At 37.5% G+C, this 13,350-nt stretch overlaps 1 protein-coding gene across 1 annotated transcript in view; it reads right to left on the bottom strand.

The window, feature by feature from the left end:
- Positions 1-2,439: 2,439 nt before the first annotated feature.
- LOC149257655 (protein ROLLING AND ERECT LEAF 2-like) overlaps positions 2,440-13,350 on the bottom strand; it is a 50,372-nt gene continuing 39,461 nt past the window's right edge. Inside the window, exon 4 of the mRNA XM_089414513.1 lies at positions 2,440-3,488. Within this exon, the coding sequence (XP_089270639.1) occupies positions 2,690-3,488 (799 nt within the window). The 3' untranslated portion in view covers positions 2,440-2,689. The remainder of the gene's footprint in view (positions 3,489-13,350) is intronic.

Genomic DNA, 13,350 nt, shown 5'->3' with positions numbered 1-13,350 from the left:
ATCTCTTGTTTTCAAGTTGAAACCTTGAGTAGTTGCAATTTCTATCAAATTTCTACATAATACACTCACTGGAAAGTGGACTCTAAGAGGCCTATTATGAGGAGGACCTTCGTGGTTAGAGATAAAAGAGGAGCATCCTAAGCATATGCATGAGGCAATTAGGGATATGGATGACCCATCCCCATTGGGGGGAGTGTTGATCCAAAGGTGGACTCTAAGAAGCCTATTATGAAGGAGACGCCTTCATGGTTAGAGACAAAAAAGGAGCATTGTGAGCATGTGCATGTGACAGGAAGCAATATTGATGAACCACCCCTATTAGGGGGAAGTGTTAATCCAACAAAAAAGCATAAAGACTGATGAAACATGTCATCCTATACACATCATATTCACGCACATCACATTACTATTGCATGTCTTTCTAGGGGCAAATAAATTTTTAAATTTTCCTATTAAAAGAAGAGAAACTTTCTGGTGGCAAATAAATTTTTTAATCTTTCTGGTGGCAAATAAATTTTTTAATTTTCCTATTAAAAAAAGAGAAACTGACCACTAAGTATTAGATTGATATTGCAAAGATGTTGATTATAATAAAATATAATTTACATATTTAATATATGATTATATATTTAATATGATTTTATATATATTTAATATGACTATATTATTTATCCTTTTTTCCATATATTTAATATTAGTAATCCAGTTTTTTTTAGAATTACGCTTGACTTTGATGTATTATTTCATATGTTTATACGTCTTTTATATCAAACTTTTTTCATAATTATGTGACAACAAAATTATTTGATGTCGTTAACTTATATTAAAAAAATAATATTTATTAAACTTACCAACTTTTCTTTATTATCCCCAGGTTTAATCTTTTGGGAACCCTCATCAATCAATCTCCGGTTATAATTATTGAAGTCTTACAATTAATACGTTCTTAAAATAATCAGTATTGGAGCTTTTACGTATATGGGCAACTTACTTTCACTGGCGAGAGTTAATGGAAGAGTATATATATATATGGGGTCCGCAAAACCACCAATTAGGAATAAGTCCCCTCCTGACTTCCATCTGCAAACCCTAGAATAGCTGTTCAACAGTATAGCGAGCATGGATGCCCGAAGCTCTCTGACAGTTACATACATCTGTAAGATAATAAAAAGATTACATAAATATTTAAGATAAAAAAATTACAGTTATTAGACACGAGAAATGTTAGGGCCGCAAGACAACTGATCAGGAATGAAACATGGTATTTATTGCTTCTAAAACTGAAGCCCACACAACTTGAAAACGCCCAAAAGTTTGCGAAATGCATTATACTACAACTGTAGGAAAGGATGCCTTTCTTCCCATTCATATTACCATTCTCTCTCAATGTACCGGAGAGTTCATCTGTGGACAAGATATATAAACATCTTACAGATTCTTACTCAGTTTATTCTTGTTCTGTATCGATGGATCAATGGACCGAAAAAGAGATTTTTTTTTTTGTATGCAAATATGTACATAAAGGAACTAGGATGGATCCAGTTCCAGTGTTTTCAGGGGAGGGGGGAATATCAGCGTAACAAAGTGCACCAAAAATACAGTAACATAATAAATCGGGAAATAGAAGTGTAATTATTTAGAAGAAATAAGTTCAAGAATCATTGTAAAATATGCCGAGTACATTCATGCAGAGTCAAATCTTTCATGACTGCCTGCCTTCATTCTTTCCTGTTCCCTTCTTTTCATTGTATTCTCAGTCCATGTAGGAGATAATGCCCGACAAAGATATCAGAGGGAGATACAAGGATGCTCAACACAGCGGTTTGTTACACAGCCAAAAATTTAAACTTGAATATGAGAATAAGAAACTAAATAGTAAGCCCTCGACACTAATTTTTCTCAGCTCCAAGTTCCCCAACCTGTCAACGAACATTGGCCTGAGTAATAAAACATATACACTTTGGTTGCACCGAAGGTTCTAAACCCGTGTTTTGGGTAGAAAAAAAAACATATGATTGTGAATGTTTTCTGGGATAATAGCCCTCCGCTGATTCTTCTTTTATTATCTTCAGTTAAGAGAGTTATTTCTTAGCACCAGATGTGGATAACAAAGCTGCCACGCATAAACCAGGAACCGCAATTGTCATGTTGATTGTTGTCTTTTGCTTTTTCTGAACGGCTAGCCGAGTAAAGATGGGAGAAAATTTCCATCTCATCAAAGTGACAAAATAATTATCTTGGATATTTTAAGTTACATTATTATTTTATTGACATAGCTCCAAACTAATTTCCTTCCCTAGCTTCTGCAAACCTGTACACATAACTCAGATGTGGCAATCAAAAAGCAAGTCACAACCAATTTTATTTCCTGTATGCACAACACGGAAAAATGCTTCTGGGCAACTCAATATCTGCATATAATATAAATTACAATGTGAGGACCCTTGAAACAAATATTATTGCAGAGTAGAATCTGTACATAGATAGGATCTCTCGAAGTGAAAATACTATCTACAGCAAGAGCACTCTTGATTTGGAGTGAACCTAAGTTACTGTTTGTTACAAGGATTAAATCAAAATTGACTATCACCTAATAGTGATCTAGAATGAAACATTGGCACCTAGAAACAGGAAAGCCCTTATTTCTATGATGGATGGCTTCATATAATAAAAAGATTTAGCAACCTCTTTAACATTTGACAGAAGAATGACCTTTCAAAGACTTGGTCTGGTTATAGATTTCCTCAAAGGAACTTGCACACACACTTGAAAAACTACTCAGTGCTTGGAATAGACCTGGAAGGCCTGTTTGAATATTATTTAAGGTCATTTCTCTGGTTCCTCTGGCGGATTTTGAATAGTTGGCCTTTTCGTCTTCTAACCGCCTTTTATATATTTCAATCTCTGCTCTTTTTTCTGCCAATGGATCTGTGTGACCCAATTCAAATTGAGACTCTGTTGTAGCATCTGCCCTAGCAGGTATCGAATATGAACTATAATACTTCTTTTCAATATTGCGCAAAGCAATCATTTTCTTTTGCAGCTCTCTAGAAATGTTTTCTGCTTTCTTCTTGCGCTTTTGTTCATCAGCTTGCTGCATCACTATAGCATGAACAACAGAGATGAAGCTTTTGATGGACTCAGAAGCAACCTTGTCTGGCAATCTTTGAAGTTCTTGTTGCCATACATCACAAAGAGTATAAATAGGTAGGCGGTTTCCTCGTTCCCACTGTGCTTCATTCCCAAGCTGAACAAGACTTAGACGTGCCCACTCATACAGGGCACAAAGATAATCCTGTTGACTTTTTATCAAGCTACAGAAACTGATGTGCCACGCTGTAACTTCGGCTTCCAACTGAAGTGTTGCTTGCCTGTGACTATCACTTGTAAATTCCCTGCTTGCCAGTGTCCCCAGATTCTTTACCTGTTGCACAATACTGTTTTGGATCTGATGGCATTCATTCATGGACTTCCACATATGCATTAACCTGCACATAAAAGGTGTTGTGATATAAAAAATTCTGTACTTGCAATGAATGTTATGAGCAAATCCTGCCTCAGTAGACAGTTGATATCACTGATACAATTGTCAAATAGATCGAAATATGTGTTAGTTTGATGTTTCTTCTAAGTTCTAACTGCTTTCTCAAATTTGATCTGATTAAAATATCCCAAGCTATTGAGAGAATATTTGTCCTGCAATTGAGATATTTTATGGAAAGAGAATCAAGAAACATTTTTCTTTTCAAGGGCATCAAGAGACTGATGCCATACCAAAATGAAATTTTTGGGTCTGTAAATAAATGATTTATTTCCAATTTCAGATATTCCATGAAGTACAGCTTACCAGGGAAAATGATGAAAAACAATCAGAGTCCAAGATACTGAAGGAGAGATAAATACAAGCAAGTGGTTCAAAAATTATCAAAGAACAGAAAGAAGACCAAACATGTCAAAATGTCCAGAGGATATTCTTGAGAAGAGACTGCTAGAGAAGTCCACTGATGTATTAAGAGTCAAGACAACATTTATGGAGAGCCTAAGAAGGAACCTAATATTACAAAATATGATGTCATCTTCATAAAGGATGAAAATAAATGATGATGCTGGACTCTACTTCAACAACTGCAGGATGTTAGAATGACATTGGACCATGTTGAAGTTCTAATGATGAAGTTCATGTAGACCAACTCAAGTACTTCAAAGAAAAGTCAATTAATTGTCAATTAAGAATGGATGTTCAAAATATAAATGTGGAAAGCTGATACAGTTACAATGGTTCTAGCAATTTTGATTGCTCCTGGTATGTCACTTCCATCATTTTATTTTTGAAAGAAGCATTCTACAGATATACACCATTCCCAAAGTTACTAATGCACTCTATGAAGGCACACTTTTTGCAAGAGTATAAAAAGATTAATGAAAGCTAAACTGCAGAAAGACAGATATGAATCCCAAGACTCGAGCTTATTTGTATTAGATTCTAATTTCATAAGAGAGTTTGTTTTTCGATTATTTTTCACTATTTTCTAATCAGGAATTTGTATTATAATATACAATTTTGCATCACAAATTTCAGGGCATATTTTGAGAATCCGAGTACCTCCCTTGCCTTATACACCATGTCCTATTGGAGCAAAGTGGTGTCAAGTTACCAAGTTCCAGTGATAAAGTGTCAAGCATTTGACCAGAATCAAGGTTGACTTCGACAGAGTTGCAGAGAGCAGGGACTGAAATCAAGGTAAACAGAAAGGCTAACAGAGAGGCATGGTCAGGTTGACATACAGGCAGTGATAAGCTATTGAAATATAACTGTATCTCTGCCTATAAATAGATTATTATAGATTGCATTTAAAGCATTGGCTATGCTGCATTGTACTGTGCAAGGTAAGGTGCAGGTTGTGCTTACTCTTACATTGATACTAGGGGTGGGCATATTGCTGCATAGAACAATGTTATCAACACCAAACCAGAACCAGTAAATCTGGCTGGTGAGAACAGCTTTGGGAGGTTTTCTGTCAGAACTGACCTCCCAAGCCAGAATTGACCTGTTTTGGTTTGGAACTGGTCAAAAGAAGCTGGTTCAAGACAACCGGTCAGAACTGAGCAGTTTGAATTGTTTGTACTGGTCCTGAAAAAAACTAAAGCAAAACTAAAAACATAAAAAACTAAAAACTTACAACTACCCTAAAACCTAATTCTGATATTTTTAATGATGCCCCCCTTCTATTATGAATGGACTTCACTTGGATGACTTGCAGCAGCTTTCACAAAAACAGGATATGGGCATTGGTGTTGGACCTTGAAAGACATTGAGCCAAGTTGCCAAGCATACCCATGCAGAATATGTAGAAGATCTGGATTCAAGATTATTATGTAATTTTATTTGATTGTAGACTAAAGTATGATTATTTTTTGACTCTGCAGAACATTTAGAGCCTCAATGTATTTTGGTTCAGATATGCATTGCACTCATTGCCATTTTGCTATACTCATCATACAGTGGGAAAACTTTCATTATTTGGTGTCTAACGGTCATGCATGTACATGAAGAGATATTTTTTCTCAAAATTTTAGTATTTTATGTATTTTTTTGGTCAACCAATTTTGGTCTGCCTTTTGTACCAGTTCCAGTTTTTGGGGTTGACCAGTTCGGGCTTGATAACATTGGTGTGGAATGCCTTGTTCTAAGATTGTAATTAACTCCAACGTTATGAGCATAAAGTTATGATTTAGGGGGTATATACTTTCTTTTCAAACAAGAAAATTTGCACTTTGCACCGACAATAAGAGCCACTTTAATTTTGCCAAATTCTAGGTTATCAAGGTTTCCAGGACTTTCACCTGGTCTCAGACACAGTTTTTTTACCAAAGCCTAGCGGCTGGGATTTTGAACTTCGGTCAACTTCATAACAAGTGCTCCGACTTGCCACTAGAGGACAGCCCAACAGACTATTTAAGCAGCACATTGAGTACTCTTAGAATATGTGTGTTTATGTTGATTACTGTCTACCTTGCTGATCTGTGGACTCTATTTGATGCCAGGCAGCGTGCACTGCCATATACTAGTTGACTGGGAGTTGAATGGGTTTAATTTCTGCTATTGTAGTTTAGCATTCTTTTCCATCTGTTGGGTAAGTCCCGGGGATCAGAATGCTGCACTTAATCACCACCAAGAACCTTGCCAATACATCAATCTGAGAATGTACAATTCAGATGCAGCATTATACACCTAACTTTCTGGAAGAATGGTCAATGTTATGTTTTTGGTAATTCTTTGTTATGTCAATGTAAATAAAGGACGGCTGCTTATTTACTTTGAAAGAACCTTACTGCTATTGTTTTGCGGCATGTTATTTTTCCACACATCATCTAACATCTAGCTGCCATAATAAAGAAACCAGACTTGAATGCTGCTGAAATTGCTGAGGAAAAAGTTGAGAAAAAAGAAAAACAAATCAATATAAGACATTTAGAGATTCAGGGGCCGTCCAATTGAAAATTCAAACAAATACACTTAAATGTCAAGACAGTTCCTTCCAAATCTTCTTATAAGGTCTCAAAATGTGTTCACCTTTGCTTTCTCTAGGGTAAGCAGGGTGGGGCAACGGGGCTCCCTTTGGTGGCTTTGGAAATCTGTACCTTACCTCAACGCTCAAAGGGTTTGGGCCTCCCTGGTGTGAAAGTCCAAGGGCTGACCCTTGCAGGAAAATGGGCAATACGAGCAATGGAAAGGAATGCCCCTTTGCAGGTCTCAGTGCATCACCAAATTCAGCATGCACAGCATACTGGAGGGACTAAAGGCCTTTTCCAGCTGACATTGTTGGTCACGCAAAGGCCTTTGTGATCCTAGGTCCAGTTCTGCTTAAGAGGGTGTGGGGACTAAGCTGACAGCCCCTGGGTTTCTTCATCGGTAGGGCCCCCAGGAGGCTTGAAATCTAGCTTCTTGGTCAATCTGGATGTTCCAGTTGTCAGCAGGTCAACCAGGAATCTCTCCAAGTTATGCAAGTAAACAATTGGCTTGAAAAGGCTTGGTTTTTTGGAACTTGAAAGGATTTATGGAATCAAAATATTCAGGATCGGCAGACGTGGAAGACTCTTAACCATGCTCAAAAATTCTCTAGTTTGCACAAGGTTGTTCTATAGGGTCTTTGTCATATGATTCCAGAGAGCCTTTTATGTCAAATTCAAATGCATGGAGAAGGTCCTCTTTCGAGGGATTGAAGACAGTGAACTCGAAAACCTATTTATATCCATGAGACAATATCTTTATGAGTTGGTGAAGCCAAGTCCTCTAATATATGGTTCCACTTAAATAAAAGGTGGGTAACTTGGAAATCCAGTGGAGTGATGGGTGAGGAGGTGTCAATATATTTGGAAGAATCATGCTCCCTTTAAACCTAAATATTGGGGGTGGTTATTGCTTCATCGTGTATTCATTATCAAATGTAGGTTGCACAAAGTTGGCATATTAATGCAGCCTGTGTAGTGTGTCAACATGTCTTTTGGAAATGCCATTCTGCCCAGAGTTTTTTTGGCCTGGTTTTAAAAGAATTTTATTCTACTTTTGTTCCTCCGCCTTCCTAAAAGGGAACCCTCCTAGGGTACACTTGGACAGTCAGAGACAGCTGCAGCTTACTTTGGTTTTCAGTTTGTTTGGTTGCAATAGGCATTTTTGTGGAAACACAGTTGTAAAGTTACATTCAGTGAGGTTCCTCATCCGCTTTCTCTTGGGAATTCATGGAGCGTTTAAGGAAGGGTCAGCTCCACTCCTATGAGTTCACCAACGTGCATTTTGTTGTGACTTGTGATGAAGCCCCTCCCCATGGTAGCCCAAGATCATATGCTGGCCTTTATAGCTTTTGTAGGCTGGGACTTTATTAGTACCCCTGTTGTCTGCATGATGTAACTATTTTGAACCCTGATGTAATTAGTTGTTCTTTGAAGTAATATCATATGTGAAGCATTTAAAAAAAATGTCAAGGCAGCAACTACACACAAGAAAATAACTGTAGAAAACTTATATTTAGTCCTGCCCTTCTGCCTTCCAAGATGTAAGGACAGAGGATTGTGTAGGAAAATTTACAAAGAGTTACGGTGGTTCAAACTCCAAAGGCTCATGTCTTTTGGGTTTGTGCCCTTTAGTTAAACATAGCTAGCTACAAAGTAAAAAAAAAGTGCAAGTTAATTCCACCTTTGCTTTTTGAAAAAGGTGAAGGTGAAGGCAGAAACTCACTCAAAACTTAAAAGTGAAAGTGATGGTACAGAGTCTACAGACACTTCAAAAACTACCAAAATGACACCAAACGATCTTCAAGTAATGCATTGCAGCATGTCAATTAGTTGTAGCTTGAGTGGTATTGAGGAAAAGTTGTTGCCCTCGCCCACCCGAGTTCAAATCCCACTTTGCGACATGTTTGCTCTCAGTGGACCGATTATTGATGAGCCATATAAGATCTATATGTCGTTGAACTGGCCTTGTGCCCTAAAGCATCTAGGGTACCATGTAACCATCTTCAAAATGAGGGAGAATGCCCGATGGGTTTCCCAAAGTTTACATTACCTAGAAAAAAGTAACGCTTTGCAGTCCAATAAGGAAAAAGTCAGTCATTTGCATCAAAATATAGTCTTCAAACCACATAAAAACATAGAAAGATAGTGTAATGATGTTCCATAATAGGCCATTATAGGAGCCCATCATTCCCTCGCGTTAGTACACTTGTATTGAGTCTGTACAGCAAAAGGCATAGGGAGTCCTGGATCACTGTGATATGCTTATGCCTTCATGCCACAAACTGTTTGAAACTAGTCAAAACTAAAGTCATCTCATTTTTTTAGCAAACTAAGTAAATGAGTTGTAAAATCATTTTGGCTTCTAATCCATCAAAGTATGTTATCATTCGTGTTGCACTGTGAAAAGTAAGGAACAGTTTGTGCAACCCTCAATCAGTACTATGTGTGGTAAATGTTGTATACAGTTTGTGCAACCCTCAATCAGTACTATGTGTGGTAATTGTTGTATGAAACACATTGTTCTAGGATTTTAATTATCTCCGTTGTTATAATTTGCACAAAGTTGTGATTCTAAGGATATACACTTCTATTGAGAATATTTGTGCTTATGTGGATGAAATTTGAATATCCATCTTGTTGATTTGTGGAATGTCTTTTATGCCAAATGGAATGCACTGCACTATCCTAGTTAATTAGGAATTATATGGGTTTAATTTACCTTGTAGTTTAGCATTCCTCTCCATTATCAATCTAAATTGTATCAAAACACACGATATCAGAGGTTGTGGTGGTTTCAAAGCCTCTAGTACTAACAGCAAGTGTGTCAGAACTCATAAAATATAGCATCTGGAGTCTTCATTTTGTGTATTTGCAACAAGGAGGTTATCAATGAAGCAATTTCAAAATTCTCCATATTCAAGGGTTCAAGTCTGAATTGTAGGGGCTGTCAATTATACCTGTCAGTAACCATTTGACATTCAATAGGAATGGCTTAGATTCAATGAGAGGCACATGGTAATAACAAAAATGTGTTGTGCAAACGTTCAATGGAGAGAACTTCAACATCTACAAAATTTGCATGGATTCATAACTTACTCATAGGAAATTGTGGTCAAACTCGAACGATGCTGTACTGCATCAGGCGTGTTACCTCTCAAACCTGCATTCAATGTGTAAGGAGTCCCAACAACAAAATGCAACCTCAAGGGAACTCAGGAAGGTCACCCATTGTCACCTCGGTAGCTTTTCCCCACTCTTTAGGCTGTCTCTCCTCCAAGGCAAGGGGGGTTTCCCTAGGAATAGGATTGCTAGAGCTATCTCACAAATGCTCAAAGTGAAAATGAGAAGTTAACTTTAACGAAACATAGTTGTGAAAGATAGAATATCAAAGGGTGACGGGAGGATCAAAACTAGCATCAAATCCACTGGGCAAGTAGAGTCAAAGGATAACAATAGGAGGAGAGTGTCTTCTTATGTGATTGTGTAGACAAAAGCAAGAACCTCCTACAATCTTATCTTGCTGTCCACCAAAAGAAATAACTTTTGTAGGAATCCAAATGAAGAAAGACCTCCAAATGTATATGAGGGTGTGCCTACTAATGGACAATGGAAAATGTCGGTAATCCAATTAAACAAAGAATATAATTTATAACATTTTCCAGTGCCATACACAAAGATTTAAAGGGAGGCTGAATCACAATTAAATTTCTTCGTAACGAAGGCACAATCTTCCTGATAAGTAATTTTGTTGCTTATGTTCTAGCCCTTCGTTGATACATTTGATGCAAAAGATTTCAGCCTTAGTATTCAGCAAATTAAGTACAAAAGGCACATTATACCTCCCAGTAGAAATCCATAGCTTGCATTGCCTTCAATATCTTCAACAAGATTTCAACAGGGAGAACTCCCAAAATCCAACCATACATCGACAAAGAGAGCAAACCTTTATATAGGTTTCAACTCTATCCCCTCAACAATAAAAAAATGTTTGTTTTCCTAGATCCATTAGTTCTCCAAGGAATAACAATAAAATATCCTCCTCAACGACCTCCTTATTAAAAGTAGCAATGAGATTTTGAGATCCATATTCATATTCTTCTCCAAGAAGAAAAAATAACAAATATAAGGAAAACAATACAATAATGCTTTCATGTAACCAACTCCATGAGACAAATCAATAATAATAAAATAATGGAGTTGGTTATGCAACACCTTCCAAGAATAGCACAAGAAGGTGGGATGCATCCTCTAGATGAGTCGATGGTTGGTTGAACGTGACATAAGCTTCCATACGTGTAGCAACCAACAAAGCAAGTAAACAGAGGTCAAGGGTGTTCTTCTCCACATGGCACGTGTGGTCTAAAATTTAAATGCAGCAAGGGATTTTACAATGACAGATTTCAAATTGCTGTAACCCCTTGATATTTATCATCTTTTTTATTATTACCACTTTTTGGAAATACCACAGATTTATCATCTTTTTATTATTACCACTTTTTGGAAATACCACAGCCACTACATCTAATAGCTGTGATCCAAAAACCATCATGGCACTCTATCAAAAGATATTCATTGATAAGCCAGCGCATATCTGTTGGAAACACTGAGAGGGGGGGTTAATCAGTATTTCATTATTTTTAACTATTTTTATTTTTTTAAAACATTTGATGCACATAAAACATGAAATAAAGATCTCCATAAGAAACACTTATACACTTTTTCTTTGTAAATATTTTGTAAACTTGTAAAAAGTAAGCACCAACTTACAACATTCATAAGCACCAACCTATAGGTGATTTCATTCCCCTAGCTGAGCACCATCTCAGTGAATATAGGCACCAACATATAGGAGACATCAATCCCCCAGCTGAGCACCAACTCAACAAACTGTAGGCACCAACCTACGCTCGAAGTTGTTTCTTGGATCTTTCATCAATATCTTTTAGTCCTTAACAAATTTTTCGGTGAGTTGTCATCTAACCATGCAACCCTCAGGTTTGCACCTTCAAGATTGATCTCAGCCACTTGAACTTAACTTTCTGCTCTTCAACAAGGCTTCTTGACATGGCTCTTTAGACTTGATCTGCTACACGCCAATGCTTTGTATTTGATCAAAAAGAGGTTTGCCCACCTAGCACTTCAGCTTCCTCAACTCTTGTTGTTCACTGTTCAACTAAAACTACATAGGCTTGTTATATTTTCAAAGAGAAGGTCTGTCCACTTGGCAGCTTGTACTCAACACTGTAGATATCTTTTTGCTACATAGGGTTTTTCAAAGCACTTGGAACCAAACAAGCTTTTACATCTTTTAAGGTTTGCTTCTTGTGGCCTATCAACCTTTGCACTAAACACTCACCTTATGCAGCCCACAAGCCTACCACAAAAATTATCCACGATAGCCCTGTTCTTACTACACCTTTGTCCACAATAGGGCTCGGTCCTATCATCACCTTAACATCACAACTACTTCAATTAACAACTCCCTTAACACTACCTTAGCCAACTGGACTCGGTCTCCAAAGATCCATGCAACAATTCTCCAATAGAGCTTGGCCACCTCAAAAATCAAACCAAAACTTGCTCTATAGCAAGGCTGCAACTTCGGCCACAAACCACGGCCTTTGAGACACCAGAAACCAGCCTTCAAACCAAACTTGAACTCGCCTTCAATGCACCAGAACTTGGCCCTCAAACCAAACTTGAATTCGGCCTTCAAAACTCGAGGACTCAACCTTCAAACTAGCCTTGAACTCAGCCTTCAAAAACTAGAATTTGGCCCCCTGAACAGACCTGAAACTCAACCTCAACAGGACTGAAGTTTAGCCTTCAATATGCCTAAAACTCATCGTCAATAGGGCTGAAACTCGGCCCCTAAAACAGCTCTACAACTCGCCTTCTAACCAGGACCAAAAACCTTCCCAAAGAAAGCCGAAAACCCTTCCCATAAAAAACCTCTCCAACTCAACTTCACTTCACTTGATTCATGAGGTATGAACCTCAAAACTACTCTTTCGCTTGCTTAGACAGAACCGAATTGGCTTGAGCGAAGGGCTAGAAATGCTCCTTCTCATGCCTATTTATAGTGCATTTGGGGTCTAAAGTTAAACTAGGCCGACTTGTCCACTGGTTGGGCCAACTTATCCACTAGCTACGTCGACTTGTCCATTAGCGGGGCCAACTTGTGCAACTGGCAAAATGTATAATGAATATTCAAAAAATCATTTCTCCTCAACCATGATGAGTTAAAGGGAGTGCCTTATACCGTTGGAAAATTCTTGGAATAATCTTTCCAATCATATATATAATGCTCCCATTTGAGCTACGTAATTGGAGTAAAAAAAACATTCAAAGATAGGGTATCTAAATGGGGCATCAAAAATCCAAAAACAATATTTCCAGAAGGTGTGTCATATATCGTTGGAAAGGTCTTGAAATGTGTTATTTGTCTATGTAACTTTCTCTTTCATTTGGACAACCTTTGATATCAATAACAACCATTTCCAACAACATTAGCCAAAGTAGCCTCTTACATGTGCCATCCAAAAATAGTAAGAACACCAAGTAAAAATCCAATGAACTCCTCAAACCACTACATGAGAGGTTGCTCCACAAGATTAACTCTATAAATGTGCAATGCAACCAACTCAAACCAAATGTGTGGCCTGCAAGGGTAGGTCATCTCATCAAATACCACGAAAATTGTGGAAGCATTCTCCATATTCCATGTGTGAAAATTTCAGGTCTGAAATCCTATTGCAACAACTGGAATTAATTCTTCTAATTGTTAATTAATTAATAATTTATTAGCTAAGGCAAATATCGAATAAATCACACTGC

The sequence above is a fragment of the Pinus tabuliformis genome, chromosome 6, assembly GCF_031772625.1.
Source record: "Pinus tabuliformis cultivar Carrire ecotype Pingquan chromosome 6, CPIR1, whole genome shotgun sequence".
NCBI lineage: Eukaryota > Viridiplantae > Streptophyta > Pinopsida > Pinales > Pinaceae > Pinus > Pinus tabuliformis.
This window is presented reverse-complemented; position numbering and strand designations above follow the sequence as displayed.